This window comes from Capsicum annuum, chromosome 3, assembly GCF_002878395.1.
Source record: "Capsicum annuum cultivar UCD-10X-F1 chromosome 3, UCD10Xv1.1, whole genome shotgun sequence".
NCBI lineage: Eukaryota > Viridiplantae > Streptophyta > Magnoliopsida > Solanales > Solanaceae > Capsicum > Capsicum annuum.
This window is the reverse complement of record NC_061113.1, coordinates 163,064,640-163,080,438: the sequence shown is the minus strand read 5'-3', so window position 1 is coordinate 163,080,438 and position 15,799 is coordinate 163,064,640. Positions and strand designations below refer to the sequence as shown.

Below are 15,799 nucleotides of genomic sequence, written 5' to 3'. Positions count from 1 at the left end.
ATCGATCGGTTTGATTTTTGCACACCTCTTAAAGGATATAAGTCAGCGAAAAAGGTAATTAGAGAGATATTTTTAGTAAAATAGAAGGGATTTTATAAGCTTAGGAAATAAAAAAGGGTAACTTACATAAATCCCTAAATCTTTAAGTGATATTATATAAAATACCGACTATTTTGTTAATTATATTTTATCCCGGTTTTTTGAAATGGTGATACATATAAAAAAGTGATACATTTGAAAATAACAAGATATTTATTTATGGAAATAATAGATTCTCTTTTATTCATTGTATTCTTTTATTTAAGGAAAGATATCTAATTTTTATTTTTTTTTAAGATTTAATTTAGGTGTTTTAATTATGTTTCTCTTTTTAGTCTTTAATTATGAAAGATATATTTTTTTTTTGGTATTTTTTCTCTTTTTCATCTTTAATTTTAGTCTGTTTCTTTTTTTAGATTTAATTCTAATTATATTTCAATTCTGCTTTTAGTTTTTTTTTTTTTAAATATTATTACTTTTGTTTCCTACACTGACTACACCATTACCTTTCATTAATAACATATGAATCACCCAATAATTGAAATAAATAATTATATCTACCATATGAACCACCATAATACCATATATATCACTCATTAGTATAGTACGAATCACCTAATAATTGAAATAAATAATTATTTCTACCATATGAATCACCATAATACCATATATATGAAGCACCCAATAATTGAAATAAATAATTGTACCTACCATATGAATCACCATAATACCATATATATCACCCATTAATATTATATGAATCACCCAATAATTGTATCTACCATATGAATCACCATAATATAATATGTATCACCTATTAAAATCATACAAAATGTATCTATCGTATGAATCACCATAATATCCATATAATGATATCATATTTATCATTCATATGAATCACAATTAAAAAAACAAACATGTATGAATAACTAAATAAATTTATATATGTATCAATAGTTTTATTTTTTTTTAAAAGAGAGAGATTTTAGGAGAGGAAAGAAAGTTGCATGCATTAGCGGAGGAGAAAAAAATAGAAAGGGAGATAATTTAAATATTAATGGAAGAGAAAAATCAGGAAGGAAGATGATTTAATTGTTGATAATTAGAGAGATATTTTAGTGAAGGAAATCTTGAATGAATTAGTGATGGAGTAAAAATAAGATATGGGGTTTTCTGTATATGTACCAAAAGTAAAGTTGAAAATGAGATTTTATGCAAATTTAAAAGAAAAAAAAATATTAGGTATTAAGTATGAGATTTGTGTAATTTATTCAATAAACAATATATTAGCATGAGAGAATAATTTATTTCTAAATTTCTCTAATTCTCTTTTGGGGACATGTTGACCTTTCGAGAGCTTACTCTCTCACCTCATCTCGAAGGCCAAAAAAGAAAAGAATAGTCTGAAACCTGAATAAAAGAAAAAAGCAAACAGCTGCAGAAAGTGCAAACTGGTTCTCCCTTAAGACTTTCCCTTCTCTATTTCCTTAATCGGTGCTCTCCCAAACCCCACCCTTTAATCTCCTCCATTTATTCTTCAGGTCAAAACCCCACTTCTCATATATATTACTTTTCTTCTATATTCTGTAAGAGATCTATCATTGAAATGTCTTTGTTATTCATTTTGCAGATTTAATAGACCAAGTCTACGATGCTGGGCGTTTTAAGGCGCAAGGTCGCTTCTTGCGCCTCTTCTGCTTCGGTGTGATTTCTGATTTGGCCTTTTTTTTTTCCTTTCTATTTGCCGAGTTGATGAAATTCATATTAGAATTTTTTGTTTCTTCATTTTGGGCAGTGTTTAGGGAAATCCATATATGCGGTTCGACCTGCAGTATCTACATCTAGAAATTCCTCTGCCGTAACACAAGAGGTAATGTAATGTCTATTTTACAGCGGGATACCAAATGTTCATTATTTGCCTTGGTGGACAGAGTTACCTGTTTGGTAACTGTTGTTGTTTGGTACCTGTTGCTGGTGGGAGGAGGCTGGTATCCTGTGGAATTAGTCAGGTACACGTAAGTTGTCCAGACACCAGGGTTATCAAAAAACAAAATGTTCCTTGTTCTCAATTTTTAGGAGGTCAAGTTTTTGCTATATTCTGTTTGGAACATTTCAACCTGGAATTCTTGCATACTTGCGTCTGAGCTGTGGCGTTGGGTACGTTTTAAGATGAATAAATTATTGAGCTATTGGGTTAAAGTATATTATGATTATTTGTCAAAGTGTATCTTGGTTAATGAAATGACAGCGCTGTTTTGATTAGAATATCAGGTTATCTAAACGGGGAGTACTGTTCATGAAATTACTTTCCTGTAACTTAAAATACACGGGCTCTACGAAGGAAGGGGTTATATTAGGAGCGTTTCTGATATGATTCTTTTCCTGTATTTGTTCGATGAGAAATGTGAAACTGTTTTTTCCACTTTCTTCATATCCTCTATTAAAATGATTAAAAAGGAAGGCGAGCTTGCTTCTTATTCCTGTGTTTGATCTCGTCCATTTCTGTCTGGCTCGTTGTGACCTATTTTGAAGAAAGGTTTTTGATAGATAAATTGGGTTTGAAATATGATGTCAGTCCTTAGATGTTACCCGCTGTTTACATTATCATTCCCTTTTTCCCTTTCCCGAACTCTGCGCATAGCGGGAGTTTTAGTGCACCGGGCTGCCCTTTTTTTATATTCCAGGATGGTATTTGTCTTTCGAAATTCCAGTCTCATATCTTTGGACTGACTATGTTCCTTTCTTTTCCTTGTATATTTTATTCTATTTGTAGATTTTAAGTATAACATACTTTTCACATGTCAACAGATATTACTTCTTCCGAGACAATGTGGTCATGCTCGGCATTTCAGTCACCTTGTTTTACCTGGTAATCATGGTGGCTCAATCACAAAATTTAACATATTCCCCTCATGTTACTATTGTTATTAACTCCTAATTTTCGATACAGGAAACTCACTGAAATTGAGGCCAGAAAGGTTAGTAACCATTTTGATTACTAGGAGACCTGTTTTCGTAAAGGTGTATAGCATGAAAGGATGCGCCATATGCTTCCTCCAATTAGCCTTCCTGTTTTCCTCCTTGTAGGACAACCTTGCTTTAGTTCTATGTTTGGAGGTGAAACCAACAATGTTTTTTTGATCTTTGCATAACTTAGTACTGGTGTTAGCTATATAGCTTGATCATTGTTTTTTTGTCATTATGCTTTACAAGAAAAGAGACCTTATTTTTGGCAGCCGCCGATGTGTCTTCCTGAACTTAAATGAGAAATTAAGAGCTGAGGCAGTGTGAGAAGGATATCATGTTCATGTGCCCTAAAGTGATAAAGATCTACATGTTTCTATACATGATATAAGTAGAATACTCCCTACTTCCTGTTTTATACAATACAATGGTGGAGGTCTTCCCAACACATTGTAAGATAAGTGCTGACAAATAACCAACTCCATGAATAGGGAATGCAAAATAATGCTATGAATGACCCAATATCGAATATTGATAATAATATCAGCAAACAAACATAATTAGATTGCCTATAGATTTATAAAATGACTTGCATTATTGTTCACATTGTGGTTAGAAGAATATATTATAATTGTTGAAGACTTGAAGATCATATAATGTGATATATTTGTATCTTAATGGAAGTGAACTTTACAATTGCAAAAGGTGTGAATGATTATATTGTGTAGGCATTTTTGGGACATCCATAGGGGTGAAACTTTGTCATACAAACTGAGAATGAGGGAGTTTTTATGATTAAAGGTCTGATAACTTTGTATGCTCAAAGAAGTGTTTGTACCCCAAAAACAAAAAAAATTGATCTTGAAATAGTCAAACAAAGTGGATATTAAAAAACAATATTAATCTGTTTTTGTATGTGTGTGTGTGTCTGTACATGTATTATCTATTATTTCAGCAGTTGACCTGTATCAATAATACAACACTGATCACTAAGGTATTTCGCTTTTACACCGTTAGGTCATTCTTAAATTTTCGTGTAAGAAAGGAAAACAATATATGGAAAAGGTCCCAAGCACCCTAACATATGAAAAATGACTCACATACCTGTCTTCCATCTTTTGGTCTAAAAATACCTTCAACTTTTCTTTTTACCTCAAGGATACCCCTCCTTCCTCCTTTTGGTCTAAAAATACCCTCAACCTTGAAAATTTCAATATTTAGCGGTTTGAAATTTTCTTTTCTTTACTTTTTATTTTAGGAATTAGTAAAACCGATATGAGAGTGGCATACACGGATATTTGGAATTTGTTGAAATTATAATTCTATATTTTATTTTAGTTCCATTTATAGTAACACACTTCATTTTACTTCAAAAATTCTTATCACAGTTTGTTGTAAATTGTTCAAAGACTAGGCGATACTGAATCAAAGCCGATTGGGAATATATTATGAAAAATGCTACAAAATGAATAGATTACTCCTTTACTTGTCTCATTTGGTCAACTGCAACTATTATAAATTAGCACGGCAGCAAATTAATACTCTTGTGATATTAAAGTGACAGCTGTGGTTCTCTTAAAGTAAAGTCTTTGACACAAATTTATCAGCTAATTTTTTCTAATTCATGTTAGTTACATCTTTGTTAAAACGATATTAATTTGTATTCTTTATATAAGGATTTCGAGAATAGTAGCTACTATTATCTGTGTATATGTTAAGAATCAAACTGTAAAAATGTTATTTTCTTTCGACCCAATGTTTTTCCTCTTTCATATTACAGAAAACAGATTTTTTTTTTTCATGAAAGCAAAAAAATTGAACATAGCAGTTTTAATAAAAGATCTTTCGTTCAATTACCGAGCTTCAATCCACATGTGCCACTCTCTTATCGATTTTGCTAATTCTTAATATCAAAAGTAAAGAAAAGAAATTTTGAAACCTCTAGATTTTAGAGTTCCCAAGGTTAAAGGGTATTTTTAGACCAAGCGTGGAAAGAAGAGGTATTTGTGAGCCATTTTTCAGACGTTCAGGGTGTTTTTGAACCTTTTTTTTTGGAACAAAATAAACCGCTGGATTTGCAGTAAAATAACTCAAATGATATGTAACTATTATTCTCCCATTTTCATCACCATCTGTATAAGAAAAAATGAGATAATATGCCTTGAAGTATGTGCTTGTTTGTGTCGCCGCCGGTTAATCCTTTCTTTCTTATGCGGCACCCTGTTATGATGGAATTCTTTCATTGGTGGATGCTAGTGAGTAAAGAGTAAGAGAATTGATGATTTTGCTGCTTCTACTTTTTTGTCCCCTCCTTATTGTTGGTACACATGAATTAGTTCATTGTCTGCAGGGGAGCTATGGGTAATCTTCATGCAAGTCTATCACTACAAATTTGCAGCAGGCCTTTTTGTTCAAATAGTGGTATATCTTCTATAAGAGTGATAGCCTTGCCTTGAGTCTTGATAATAATGCTGCATCTGCTAATGTCTAACATATAACTATTTTTAAAAAATGTCTTCTTGTTTTTGACACTAAAATAATTAGAACCTGTTGGTATCTTTAAAGAATGGATCTTGGGCCTAATTCAACCTCAAAAGCTAGCTCATGAGGGGAGGATTGCCCAAGTCCATATAAGGAAACCAAGTACCCATCCTTCTTCCGATGTGGGACTCTTAAACCTCCCCCGCACGCCCAGAGCGTGAACAATATAATATGGGGGCCCAACAATGGTGAACAAAGAATTTGGATGAGTCTGGCTCCTATACCATGTAAAGAATGGATCTTGGACCCAACTCAACCTCAAAAGCTAGCTCATGAGGGGAGGGTTGCTCAAGTCCATATAAAGAGACCAAGTACCCATCCTTCTTCTGATGTGGGACTCTTAACAGTGTCCATGGAGAAGATACCTTTCCTTTTCTGTTTTATTAGTGAGATCTTATGTGGATATTGATTGAACTTTGAAGGTTCTTTTGCTATTTCCATTATAATATCTAACTTTAACATGTCAATTATGGTAATATGCAAATTCCTATCTGAGAGTGGATGATTAATTTGCATATATCTATCTAAAGATGCAGAGATAGCCACTTGGAATGGGATGAAATTAAGTATTCATTGGAAATTTACAATTAATTTATACTCCATATGTTGTGAAACAATGGATTGGTTGGATGTTTACTCTTATTCATTTTCTTGTTACCATTTCTAGTCTTCTTTTCAGTGCTATCCTTGTTCTTCTTCTATTGGGCTTGGTTGGGATTAAGTGTGAATACATAAGAATATTAGGATGTTTACCTATCTATTTTCACTATTAATACATGAATTCAGCTGAATGGATGTCTTGAAATACGTTAATCCAAAGTGGAGGAATCAGCCATAGCTGTACTGAAATAATGGAGTTTAATGATGACTACCAATGTTATGTCTAGCAAGTTCATTATAGTGGCTTTTAATCCGTGTATTCATTTGTGCACTATTGGTTGTCTATCAATTGTAGTGACAAAGTTACTAGTCATCACTTTGTTTCCTTTGTTATATACATGAATTCATTTAATCATAAGATGTGTCAACCCTTAAAGTGGGTGTGAATGAGACAATCAGTGAGATTATGGACAATTTTATTAATTGTAATTCAGAAAATGCTTAAATTGTCATTTCCTACTTTGTTCAAATGTCTGTGATACAGTTACTAATATTTTGTGCCTTTTTTTGGCCTCATTTGTGTTTCTGCCAAAGATGATCTGGTTGATGCTGTTGTTCCTTACATGGGCGAATCCATAAGCGATGGCACACTGGCTAAATTGCTGAAGAGTATGTCTTTTGTTGTTGTTGATGATGATTTTTTTAACACTTGGTTCTTATAATCTCTCATTCGTTTTATTCAGATCCTGGTGACAAAGTAGAAGTTGATGAGCCAATTGCTCAAATTGAAACAGATAAGGTATTTGAACATGTTTAACTAATCTAACTCCAATATTTTATGGGTTTCTGTGGAGTTTAATGGATTACATGTCATCCAGGTAACAATTGATGTAACCAGTCCTGAAGCCGGTGTAATCCAAAAGGTAGAATATCGTTTGAAGCTTTAATACTAGAGCTCTTCATTTTCTTCCCCAGGTTTATAATGCATTTGTTATTTTGATATCAATGGATTTTTCATCTGCTTTGGAACATTTATAGTTTGTAGCTAAGGAAGGCGACACTGTGGAACCAGGCTACAAGGTTGCTATCATTTCAAAATCCAGTGAGTGTGTGGAGAGTGTAGATCATGTTGCTCCATCTGAGAAGCCATCTGAAAAAGAAGCTCCGAAACCACCTTCTCCTGTTCAAGAGAAAAAAGAGGAAGATGTGAAACCCAAAGTTGAGATAGCTCCTGTGAAGAAGTCCAAGGAAACTTCACCACCTCCCAAACGTTCTGCTACAGAACCCCAACTTCCTCCTAAAGAGCGGGAAAGACGAGTAAGTCTCTTAAACATTTGAGGCTTATTGTCACAACATTATTCATTTGAGCATCTGTCTCTATTACTGAGTAGCAACATCTGAATCTCCCTTGATGATAGGTTCCCATGACTAGGCTCAGGAAAAGAGTTGCCACTCGTTTGAAAGATTCTCAGAACACATTCGCATTATTGACTACATTCAATGAAGTTGATATGTAAGTTTGGTTTGTTATTTTGATAAACAAATTTGTGAGCTTCTTTGTCATATGTTATAGCTTAACCCTAGTGTTATCAGAAAGAGAACCAAAGTCCTTTGACAACTTGATCTATGTCGCATGTATTCATATAAGGGTACATATTCAGTATGTGTCCCCGGTACTGACGTGCTAATTTTTGCCAACTTTGTATTTTGATGAATCCACTTGAAATACCCATGCCCATATCACACCCGTTCGACATGGGTACGCCAAAGCAAATGGAAGGGTCCATTTAACAGGTCCTTGGACAACTAAGATTGGTTTACTTGAGTGATTTAGAAGGTCTAATATTACTACTTCTTTCTTCTTTGTGATACTTTTTTGTAGCTAGTGACATTTGTGGTTATAACTTAAGCATCTTTCTCAAGCTGATATCCTGTAAGTAGAGAGTTTCTGTTCTTCTGATACATTAGAGGTGTAGGAGACATTTGTCATAGCCCATGAAATGCTTGCTATGCACCCATTATATTAGTTGTCTTCACTTTCTTCAATCCTTCTTATTGCAGGACAAATTTGATGAAGCTCCGAGCCGAGTACAAAGATGCATTTGTTGAAAAACATGGTGTGAAATTAGGACTCATGTCTGGATTTGTGAAGGTATGAAAAGCATCAATGTTAATAATTTTTTTAATATATTTTCGTTGACAATCTCCAATGGAAAAGATCTTACATTAAATTTCAGGCAGCAGTTAGTGCACTCCAGAATCAACCAATAGTTAATGCAGTTATTGACGGTGATGACATCATATATCGGGACTATGTAGACATCAGTATAGCTGTTGGCACCCCAAAGGCATGCCCACCCTTTCTTTGACTCAATATTTGAATAAATTGGCAGTTTGTAGACAACCTGTAATCTGATGTCTCAAATTTTCCCTTTTGCCTGCTTTTGAGACAGACCTTACTCTTTGAGTTTATTGCCTATGTTTTACAACTTTCCTTTTCCAATTATTCAGGGTCTGGTTGTCCCTGTTCTCCGCGACGTTGACAAGATGAATTTTGCGGAGATAGAAAAGACAATAAATGAGCTTGCTAAGAAGGCAACTAATGGAACCATCTCTATTGATGAAATGGCTGGAGGATCGTTCACAATATCCAATGGTGGTGTGTATGGAAGTCTTCTAAGTACCCCCATCATTAATCCTCCTCAGGTACTTGTCCTTATTGAGTCTACAAGGTTTGAAATTTGCCGTAGAGCTATCTCACCATTGATGTTTGCTGCTTGACTTTGTAGTCCGCTATCTTGGGAATGCATTCAATAGTAAATCGCCCAATGGTTGTTGGAGGCAACATTGTTTCAAGACCAATGATGTACATTGCGCTGACATATGACCATAGGCTGATTGATGGAAGAGAGGCAGTATACTTTTTGAGAAGGATCAAAGATGTGGTAGAAGATCCACACCGCCTGCTCCTTGATGTTTGAAGATAGATATACAACCATCTCTGACTTTTCATTTGATTTTCGTGGTATACCCGAGTGTTAGCGCAAGCTAAAAACCAGAATAAACAGTAAATTTTGTCAAAGTTATTGAGGCCTTTGACATTGCTCGTCCCTGATTATTTAATCAAGTTGCAACCATCTATACTTCAGACATGCAAATAGAGCTATGTAACAATTTAATCTCTTTCCCTGATAAATCCTTTCCCACAACTCATTACTTTTTCATGACACCCAATTAGCAAGGAGGGATAATTTATTGCTTGAATATATTTCACCAGTTTGAACTGTTTTTATGCACTAAGTTTCATCTTACGTAGTTTCTTTGGTACCCGTCTTCTTGATCTGAGGCAAATGCCCTTTCTTAGAACTGTACTGGTAGCCTTGATTGGAATTCTGCTTTGTTTCAGATTCATCCATACAACAATTATTGGTTTTGTTACAGGGCAATTCATGATTTATTATGTGCCTCTATATCTAGCATTGGTGGAACGCATACATCAACTGTTGTAACTCTACAATATGTTTTGGAACAGTGACAGAGACTATTTTAACAATGGATCTATTACTAGAGATTAAATGCATAACCTCAACCCTTAACGTGTATTCTTGAACAATCTTCATAGGTCCCAAACCATTCTTAGAAAGGGCTGCTCCCTCCTATATTAAAGAGAAAAAGAATGAGGTTTCATTGAATGGACGTTCATTAATCTTTCCTTCTCTCTGCATCCTAGGATGAACTGAGTTGAGGTCTAAAAGAAATAAGGAGCAGAGCAATTAGCGTAAAAAGGAATAAGGGCCATACTACATAAGCCTCTTTTTCTATACATTTTCTTTATCTATAATTGTCATTTTTATGAATTTTAGTTTGAGATCAGGGGACATCATTTTTGTGTGTTTATTATTTCATCACCAAGGCATCTTAAAAGTGAAACGTATTGTGCTTGATGCAATTGTGAGTGTCTTTGTCATTTGTGGTGATTGCAATGGAGAAGGAATTGGAGGATGTGCAGACAGAATCTTTTGCAGGTTGGGTTTTCATGGACTGATATAAAGCTGTGCGATCTTTTCTCTTAGAGAGCAAGGATAAAGATGACAAATTTTCGCCGGAGACGTATTTGGCTTTTAAAGGAGAAAATTTGGCTAATAAGCCTTTCAATTTTCAATTAGCAAAATAGCCTAATTCTACTTTCTCATTTTAAAACAAAATAAAAAAAATAACTTTAAGAAAGAATTAAACTACAATAACACATTAAAAATTATGGGATTTATTTGCAAATATATTTAAAATATAAAACGCTAATTCATTTTTTCAATTTGTTTCTTCAATTTTTAAATTTTAAATTACTTTTTTTCCCTCTCCCTAACTTTTTTCTCCTCCATTCTTACTAAAGACTCATTGTTTCTTCAATTTTTCAATTTCAAATTACTTTTTTCCTAACTTTTTTCTCCTCTATTCTTACTAAAAACTCATTGTTTCTTCAACTTTCTCCTTTTTGAAGCTAGTATTTTATTCCTAAATGTTCTATCTCCTCTCAAATTTGTAAATTTTCTACTCTCCTTTAATTTTAGTTCATTTTATTTTTCAAAAAGAAAAAGGTTTGTATATATATGTATGTAATTGATTGGATCAATAATTGATCTGTCCATATATCGATCGTATCGATAATAGATCTGTCCATCGAAAATCAGGTTTTGGGCTAATTTGTAAAATGTGTAAAAGCTTTGGTGAAAGGGTTTTGTTTTAATTCTGTAAGTTGGTGATTTGTAGACTAATTTATAACTTTTAAAACTTGTAAAGAATTTTTAAATCACAAATAAATTAAAAATTTCAAAAGTAGGTCATTTTTCTAAAATAAAACAAAAACTTATAATCTATTTAATTAAAAAAAGACTTGAAAAAGCCATTTAACAAAAAATCTCATTTTAAAGCGGCGAAGATATATATTGACAAGGTTCAAGACATCCTTAACGCTAAAGATGACTTGAAAATGTTCACCTTTCATTTATTGGATCAAATTTGTTCTTCGGTCCTAACATTATTTTAAGTTTAAAATTGTTCCTTTATTAATGGTGCGGATATATAACACTAAATTGAGCATAAATTATATAATATCATACCTTAATTACCATTATTACTTACAATTTCAGTCCCTTAAAATAATTACAAAAATCCTTGATTTCCCTTTCTCTCTCTAAAAGGGTCGATACGTTACCCCAAATCTCAAATCCAAAATATCACAAAGAAAAAAAAATCTCTTTGCGCAACATAGTGGACCCCTCTTTCTCCCTTCTCCTCAACTGTGACTACCACCACCTAAACCCCACTGCTCAGCTCATCTATCCAACTACCACTAGCAGCTCCGTCCATCCCTTTCACCCATTCAAGTTGTAGCTCCGACGAGGAGCTCCAGCTCTGATGAATCGCAACGAACCACGACGCAGCAATAACGAAATCAGCTGAGCTCTAACGAGGTCAAACCAACCAACATAACGGCGAGCTCGTATACGACGAATGTATATACAAATCTCAAATGATTCGTACAGAATTCATATACAGATCTCGAATTTTCATCATCTGATCTCGAATTCACGACTTCCTGCATCATCACATCTCGAATCCACGATGAAGTACAAGACAGTTCAAGTCAGGCGGAATTCTGGAGGTTAGAGATTCATCAATTGAGGTTGAAGATGATGATATTAATGAAGATACATAAGAATAAAAAAGTTCAAGAAGATACATCATGTGATCCTCCATCAAATGTACAACAAGTTTTGTATCATACTGAATATTTTGTTACCGTTACGTAAGAAAGATGTGTTTGGTTGAAAATCTACAAAAATCATGTATCAAAATGCTTTTTGTGCTATTGATACATAAGACTTATGTATTTGAAAGTATCTATGTGATGTTAATACTTAAGAGTTATGTATCGATACTTATGTATCAAATGAAGATGTATTGCGAGTCTTAGCTATGTATCATAGTAATGAATGAAAAATTAGGATTTTACATAAATATAAACACAGTCGGAATTTTATGTAATTACGTACTAAACTATTGAGATTTATGAAAATTACCCTTAAATTAAATACATGGTTTTTATTTGTTGATCCATGTAAAATTCTGATCCAATTCAAAAAAATCAGATCTATCTATAATTGAAACCAGGAAATTACATGGGATGACTTCCATAATTTTTTTGTACCCCATAAGAAAAGTCATTAAATACTAGACTTTCTTCCTTTTTATGTATAGAAAATATAGAACAAGTGCATGAATCTTTCCTTCTCACAATAATACATTTTTTCCCTTTATAACTCAAATGTTTTTACACTTTCCATGCTCATTTGTCTCTTAACTTCTATTTTTATTTCTTTTTATTTTTATTTCTTATTTTTCTTTTATTTTTTTGCTTGTTGTAATTCAATGTCTCAACCTTTTTTTTATTTTTAGTTTCTATCTTTTCTCATTTTTTCTAATTTTTTCATTTTTCTTAAACTTTATTTTTATTTTTATTCTGATTTTTTTTTATTCTTCTCTTTTTTTTTTCTCAATCTTTATTTTTTTTCCTCAACTTCTGTTATATTTTTCTAGTGAATAGAAAGCTGGATAATCCGCAAAGAAGATATACTCTTTTGGACATTGAAGTAAATTTAAAAGTGTGACTTGTTGTTTGGAAGTCCTTTGGATAAGTCTTACTTCAAAGGCAAGAATTATAGAATATCTCATAAATTAAAGATCTTGTCTCTGAGGCAAGAGTTATGGAGCATCTCATAAATCAAAACGCAATGTGGTAGTATCAACTCTTGCTCATGAGACGTAAATTTTTGTTTGAAAGTCTTTGGATTAAGTCTTGTCTCTAAGATAAGAATTATAGAACATCTCATAAATCATGATCCAACGTGGTAGTATCAACTCTTGCCCATGGAGCGTAATCTGTTGTTTGAAACTCCTTGAGCTAAGTCTTACCTCTGAAGCAAAAGTTACAGAATATTTCATAAATCAAGACACAATGTGGCAGTGCCAACTCCTGTCCAAGGACCGTAACTTATTCTTCAAAAGTTCTTGGACTAAATCTTGCTTCTTAAATAAGAGGTATAAAGCATCTCATAAATTAAGATACAATGTGGTAGTGCCAACTCTTTTCCATTCTACGTAACTTGTTGCTTAAAAGTCATTGGGATAGTCTTGCTTCTAAGACAAGAGTTGTAGAACATCTCATAAATCAAGTCACAATGTAGTAGTGTCAACTCTTTCCCATGGGGCATAACTTGTTGTTTGAAAGTTTTTGGCCTAAGTCTTGCATCTAAGACAAAAGTTATAGAACATTTCATAAATCAAGACACAATGTGACAATATCAACTCCTGCCCATGGGGCGTAACTTCTTGTTTGAAAGTTCTAGGGCTAAGTTTTGCCACTAAAGCAAGATTTATAGACAAGAGTTTAAGAATAGCTCATAAGTCAAAATATGATGTGTCAGAGTCACGTCTTGCATATGGGATGTAATTTCTTATTTGTAACGAAACGAAGAAAAGAAAAAAAATAAAAATTGAGAAAAAAAAAAAATAAAGAAAAACCTTTAAATAAATAAATAAATAAATATTAAAGGATAAAAAAAAAAAGAAAAAATTTAGAGTTGAAAGTAGAAAAGAAAAAAAGATAAGAAAGTAGAAGTTGAGAGAAAAAAAAAGAAAAGATTGAGAAAAACTTTTTTAAAAAAAGAAAAAAAATATAAAAATTAAAGTACGATAAATAAGAGAAAAATTATAAAAGTTGAAAGATAAATAAACATGAAGGCTAGTTTAAAATATTTGAGGTATAAAGGGTCAAATAGGTACTTGTCCTTTGAAGATTAGTTCTGTAGGACTTTTCTTATGAGGGATAAAAAACTAAAGTCACCTTGAGGGTTAGCAGAAAATTATATAAGATGGCCCTCATAGTGGGTGGCCCTACCCAGGGGTTAGCAAGAAATTACATGAGATGACCCTCATAATGGGTGGCGCCACCCAATGGTTAGCAGGAAATTACATGAGATGATCCTCATAAAGAGTGACTTTACTTTTTTGTCTCCCATAAGAAAGTCTTTAAGCACCAATCTTCCTTCTTTTTTTATGTATAGAATAAGTAAATATTTTACCCCTCAATGCTTCAAATGTTTTTACACTTTTCATGTTCATTTGTCTTTAACTTCTATTTTTATCTTTTATTTATTTTTTTACTTTCTTTTTTTTTTCTTGTTTTAATTCAGCTGAACCATTATTTTTCTTTTTCTTTTTTATTTTTCTTCTCTTTTATCTTTTTCTCAAACATTATTTATTCTTATATATCTTTTTTTAATTCATTTATCTCAACCTTTATTTTTATTTTATTTTTGTTTTTTTAATCCTTTTTCATCTTTTCTTTTTAATCAAACTTTATTTTTATTTTTAACTTTTGCTTCTTATTTTTGTTTTTCTCAATGTTTATTTTTTCCTATTTCTTTCTATTTTTTGTTATTCTCTCCTTTTTCTTAACATTATGTTTTTTTTTTCTCTATTTTTTATCAATCTTTATTTTATTTTATTTTTTTTCCTCAATTTCTATTATATTTTGCTAATGAACAGAAGGTTGGATAATCTGCAAAGAGGATCTTCTTTATTTTACATCAAAATAAATTTAAGGGATGACTTGTTGTTTCAAAGTCCTTTCGGGCAAGCCTTGCCTCTAAGACAAGAATTATAAAACATTTCACTTAGACATTTTCACAAACACCTTATGTGCATGCCTTTCCAAGACCAAAATCAATGTAAAAATTATCAATCTTAGGGTACTCAAGACCCATTTGTTAAATCATAGACAACAATCACCCATATGTGCAAATCATCACCAATAACATATATAAACACAAGTCTAAGCAAGAACAAACAATTATTCATCATTTGACATCAAAACCCTTATCATTTGATTTCAAAATCATCATTTACAAATCTTAATCCATTTTTAAGATTCATAATTTTTGAGTTATTTAACAAGGGAGAGAGTCACATGCCTTAAAAAAGATGATCCACCAAGAAACTTGACTCCCCTTTGCCTCTAGATGAACACCTTTGAAACTCTAACCTCCAATCTTGTTGAAGAAGTGTAAAATGTATTTTTGGAATGTTTTGATCTTTCAAATAAATGTTTAGGATGAGACAAGACATTATATAGTGAGGAGACTTAAGGGTTTTGGGGTGGAAAATGACCATAAAGACCTTAGATAAAAGCTGGAAATTGAACTCGTATGAGGGTATAACTCATTAACCAAATCATACCCTAGGGTACGAGTAGTACCCCAACTCGTACGCTAGGTTTTACCAAGGACCCATACACTGCCTAGGGTATGACTACACTTTACTTGACTTGTATCCTAGGGTAGGATTGGTACCTTAACCCATACACATAATCTGTACCCAAAATAGTCCACTTTAGATCAAGTTCAACACTCTATATGACTTGGTAGGATACAACCTGATATGGGTATCATGGGCTCGAGACCATTTACTAGAATCCAAGATCGAGAACTATAGAAACTTTAAGACGCGTTTATGAAAATGAATCTGTTTGAGCTTGTTGTGAACTCTTCTAAGGGAGTGTACGCCTTGAAATGTGAGGGCTGGCCTTAGCTGCTCA

At 32.7% G+C, this 15,799-nt stretch overlaps 1 protein-coding gene across 1 annotated transcript; it reads left to right on the top strand.

The window, feature by feature from the left end:
• The first annotated feature begins 1,356 nt into the window (after positions 1 to 1,356).
• On the top strand, positions 1,357 to 9,444 carry LOC107853074 (dihydrolipoyllysine-residue succinyltransferase component of 2-oxoglutarate dehydrogenase complex 1, mitochondrial). Its single transcript, XM_016698090.2, has 15 exons — positions 1,357 to 1,580; positions 1,670 to 1,741; positions 1,835 to 1,909; positions 2,848 to 2,908; positions 2,990 to 3,017; positions 5,354 to 5,424; positions 6,739 to 6,813; positions 6,888 to 6,943; positions 7,023 to 7,067; positions 7,183 to 7,461; positions 7,563 to 7,657; positions 8,206 to 8,296; positions 8,382 to 8,492; positions 8,656 to 8,850; positions 8,934 to 9,444. Exons 2-15 carry the CDS (start codon positions 1,691 to 1,693, stop codon positions 9,123 to 9,125), a joined length of 1,425 nt encoding a protein of 474 aa, XP_016553576.1. The 5' UTR covers positions 1,357 to 1,580; positions 1,670 to 1,690; the 3' UTR covers positions 9,126 to 9,444.
• Positions 9,445 to 15,799: the final 6,355 nt, after the last annotated feature.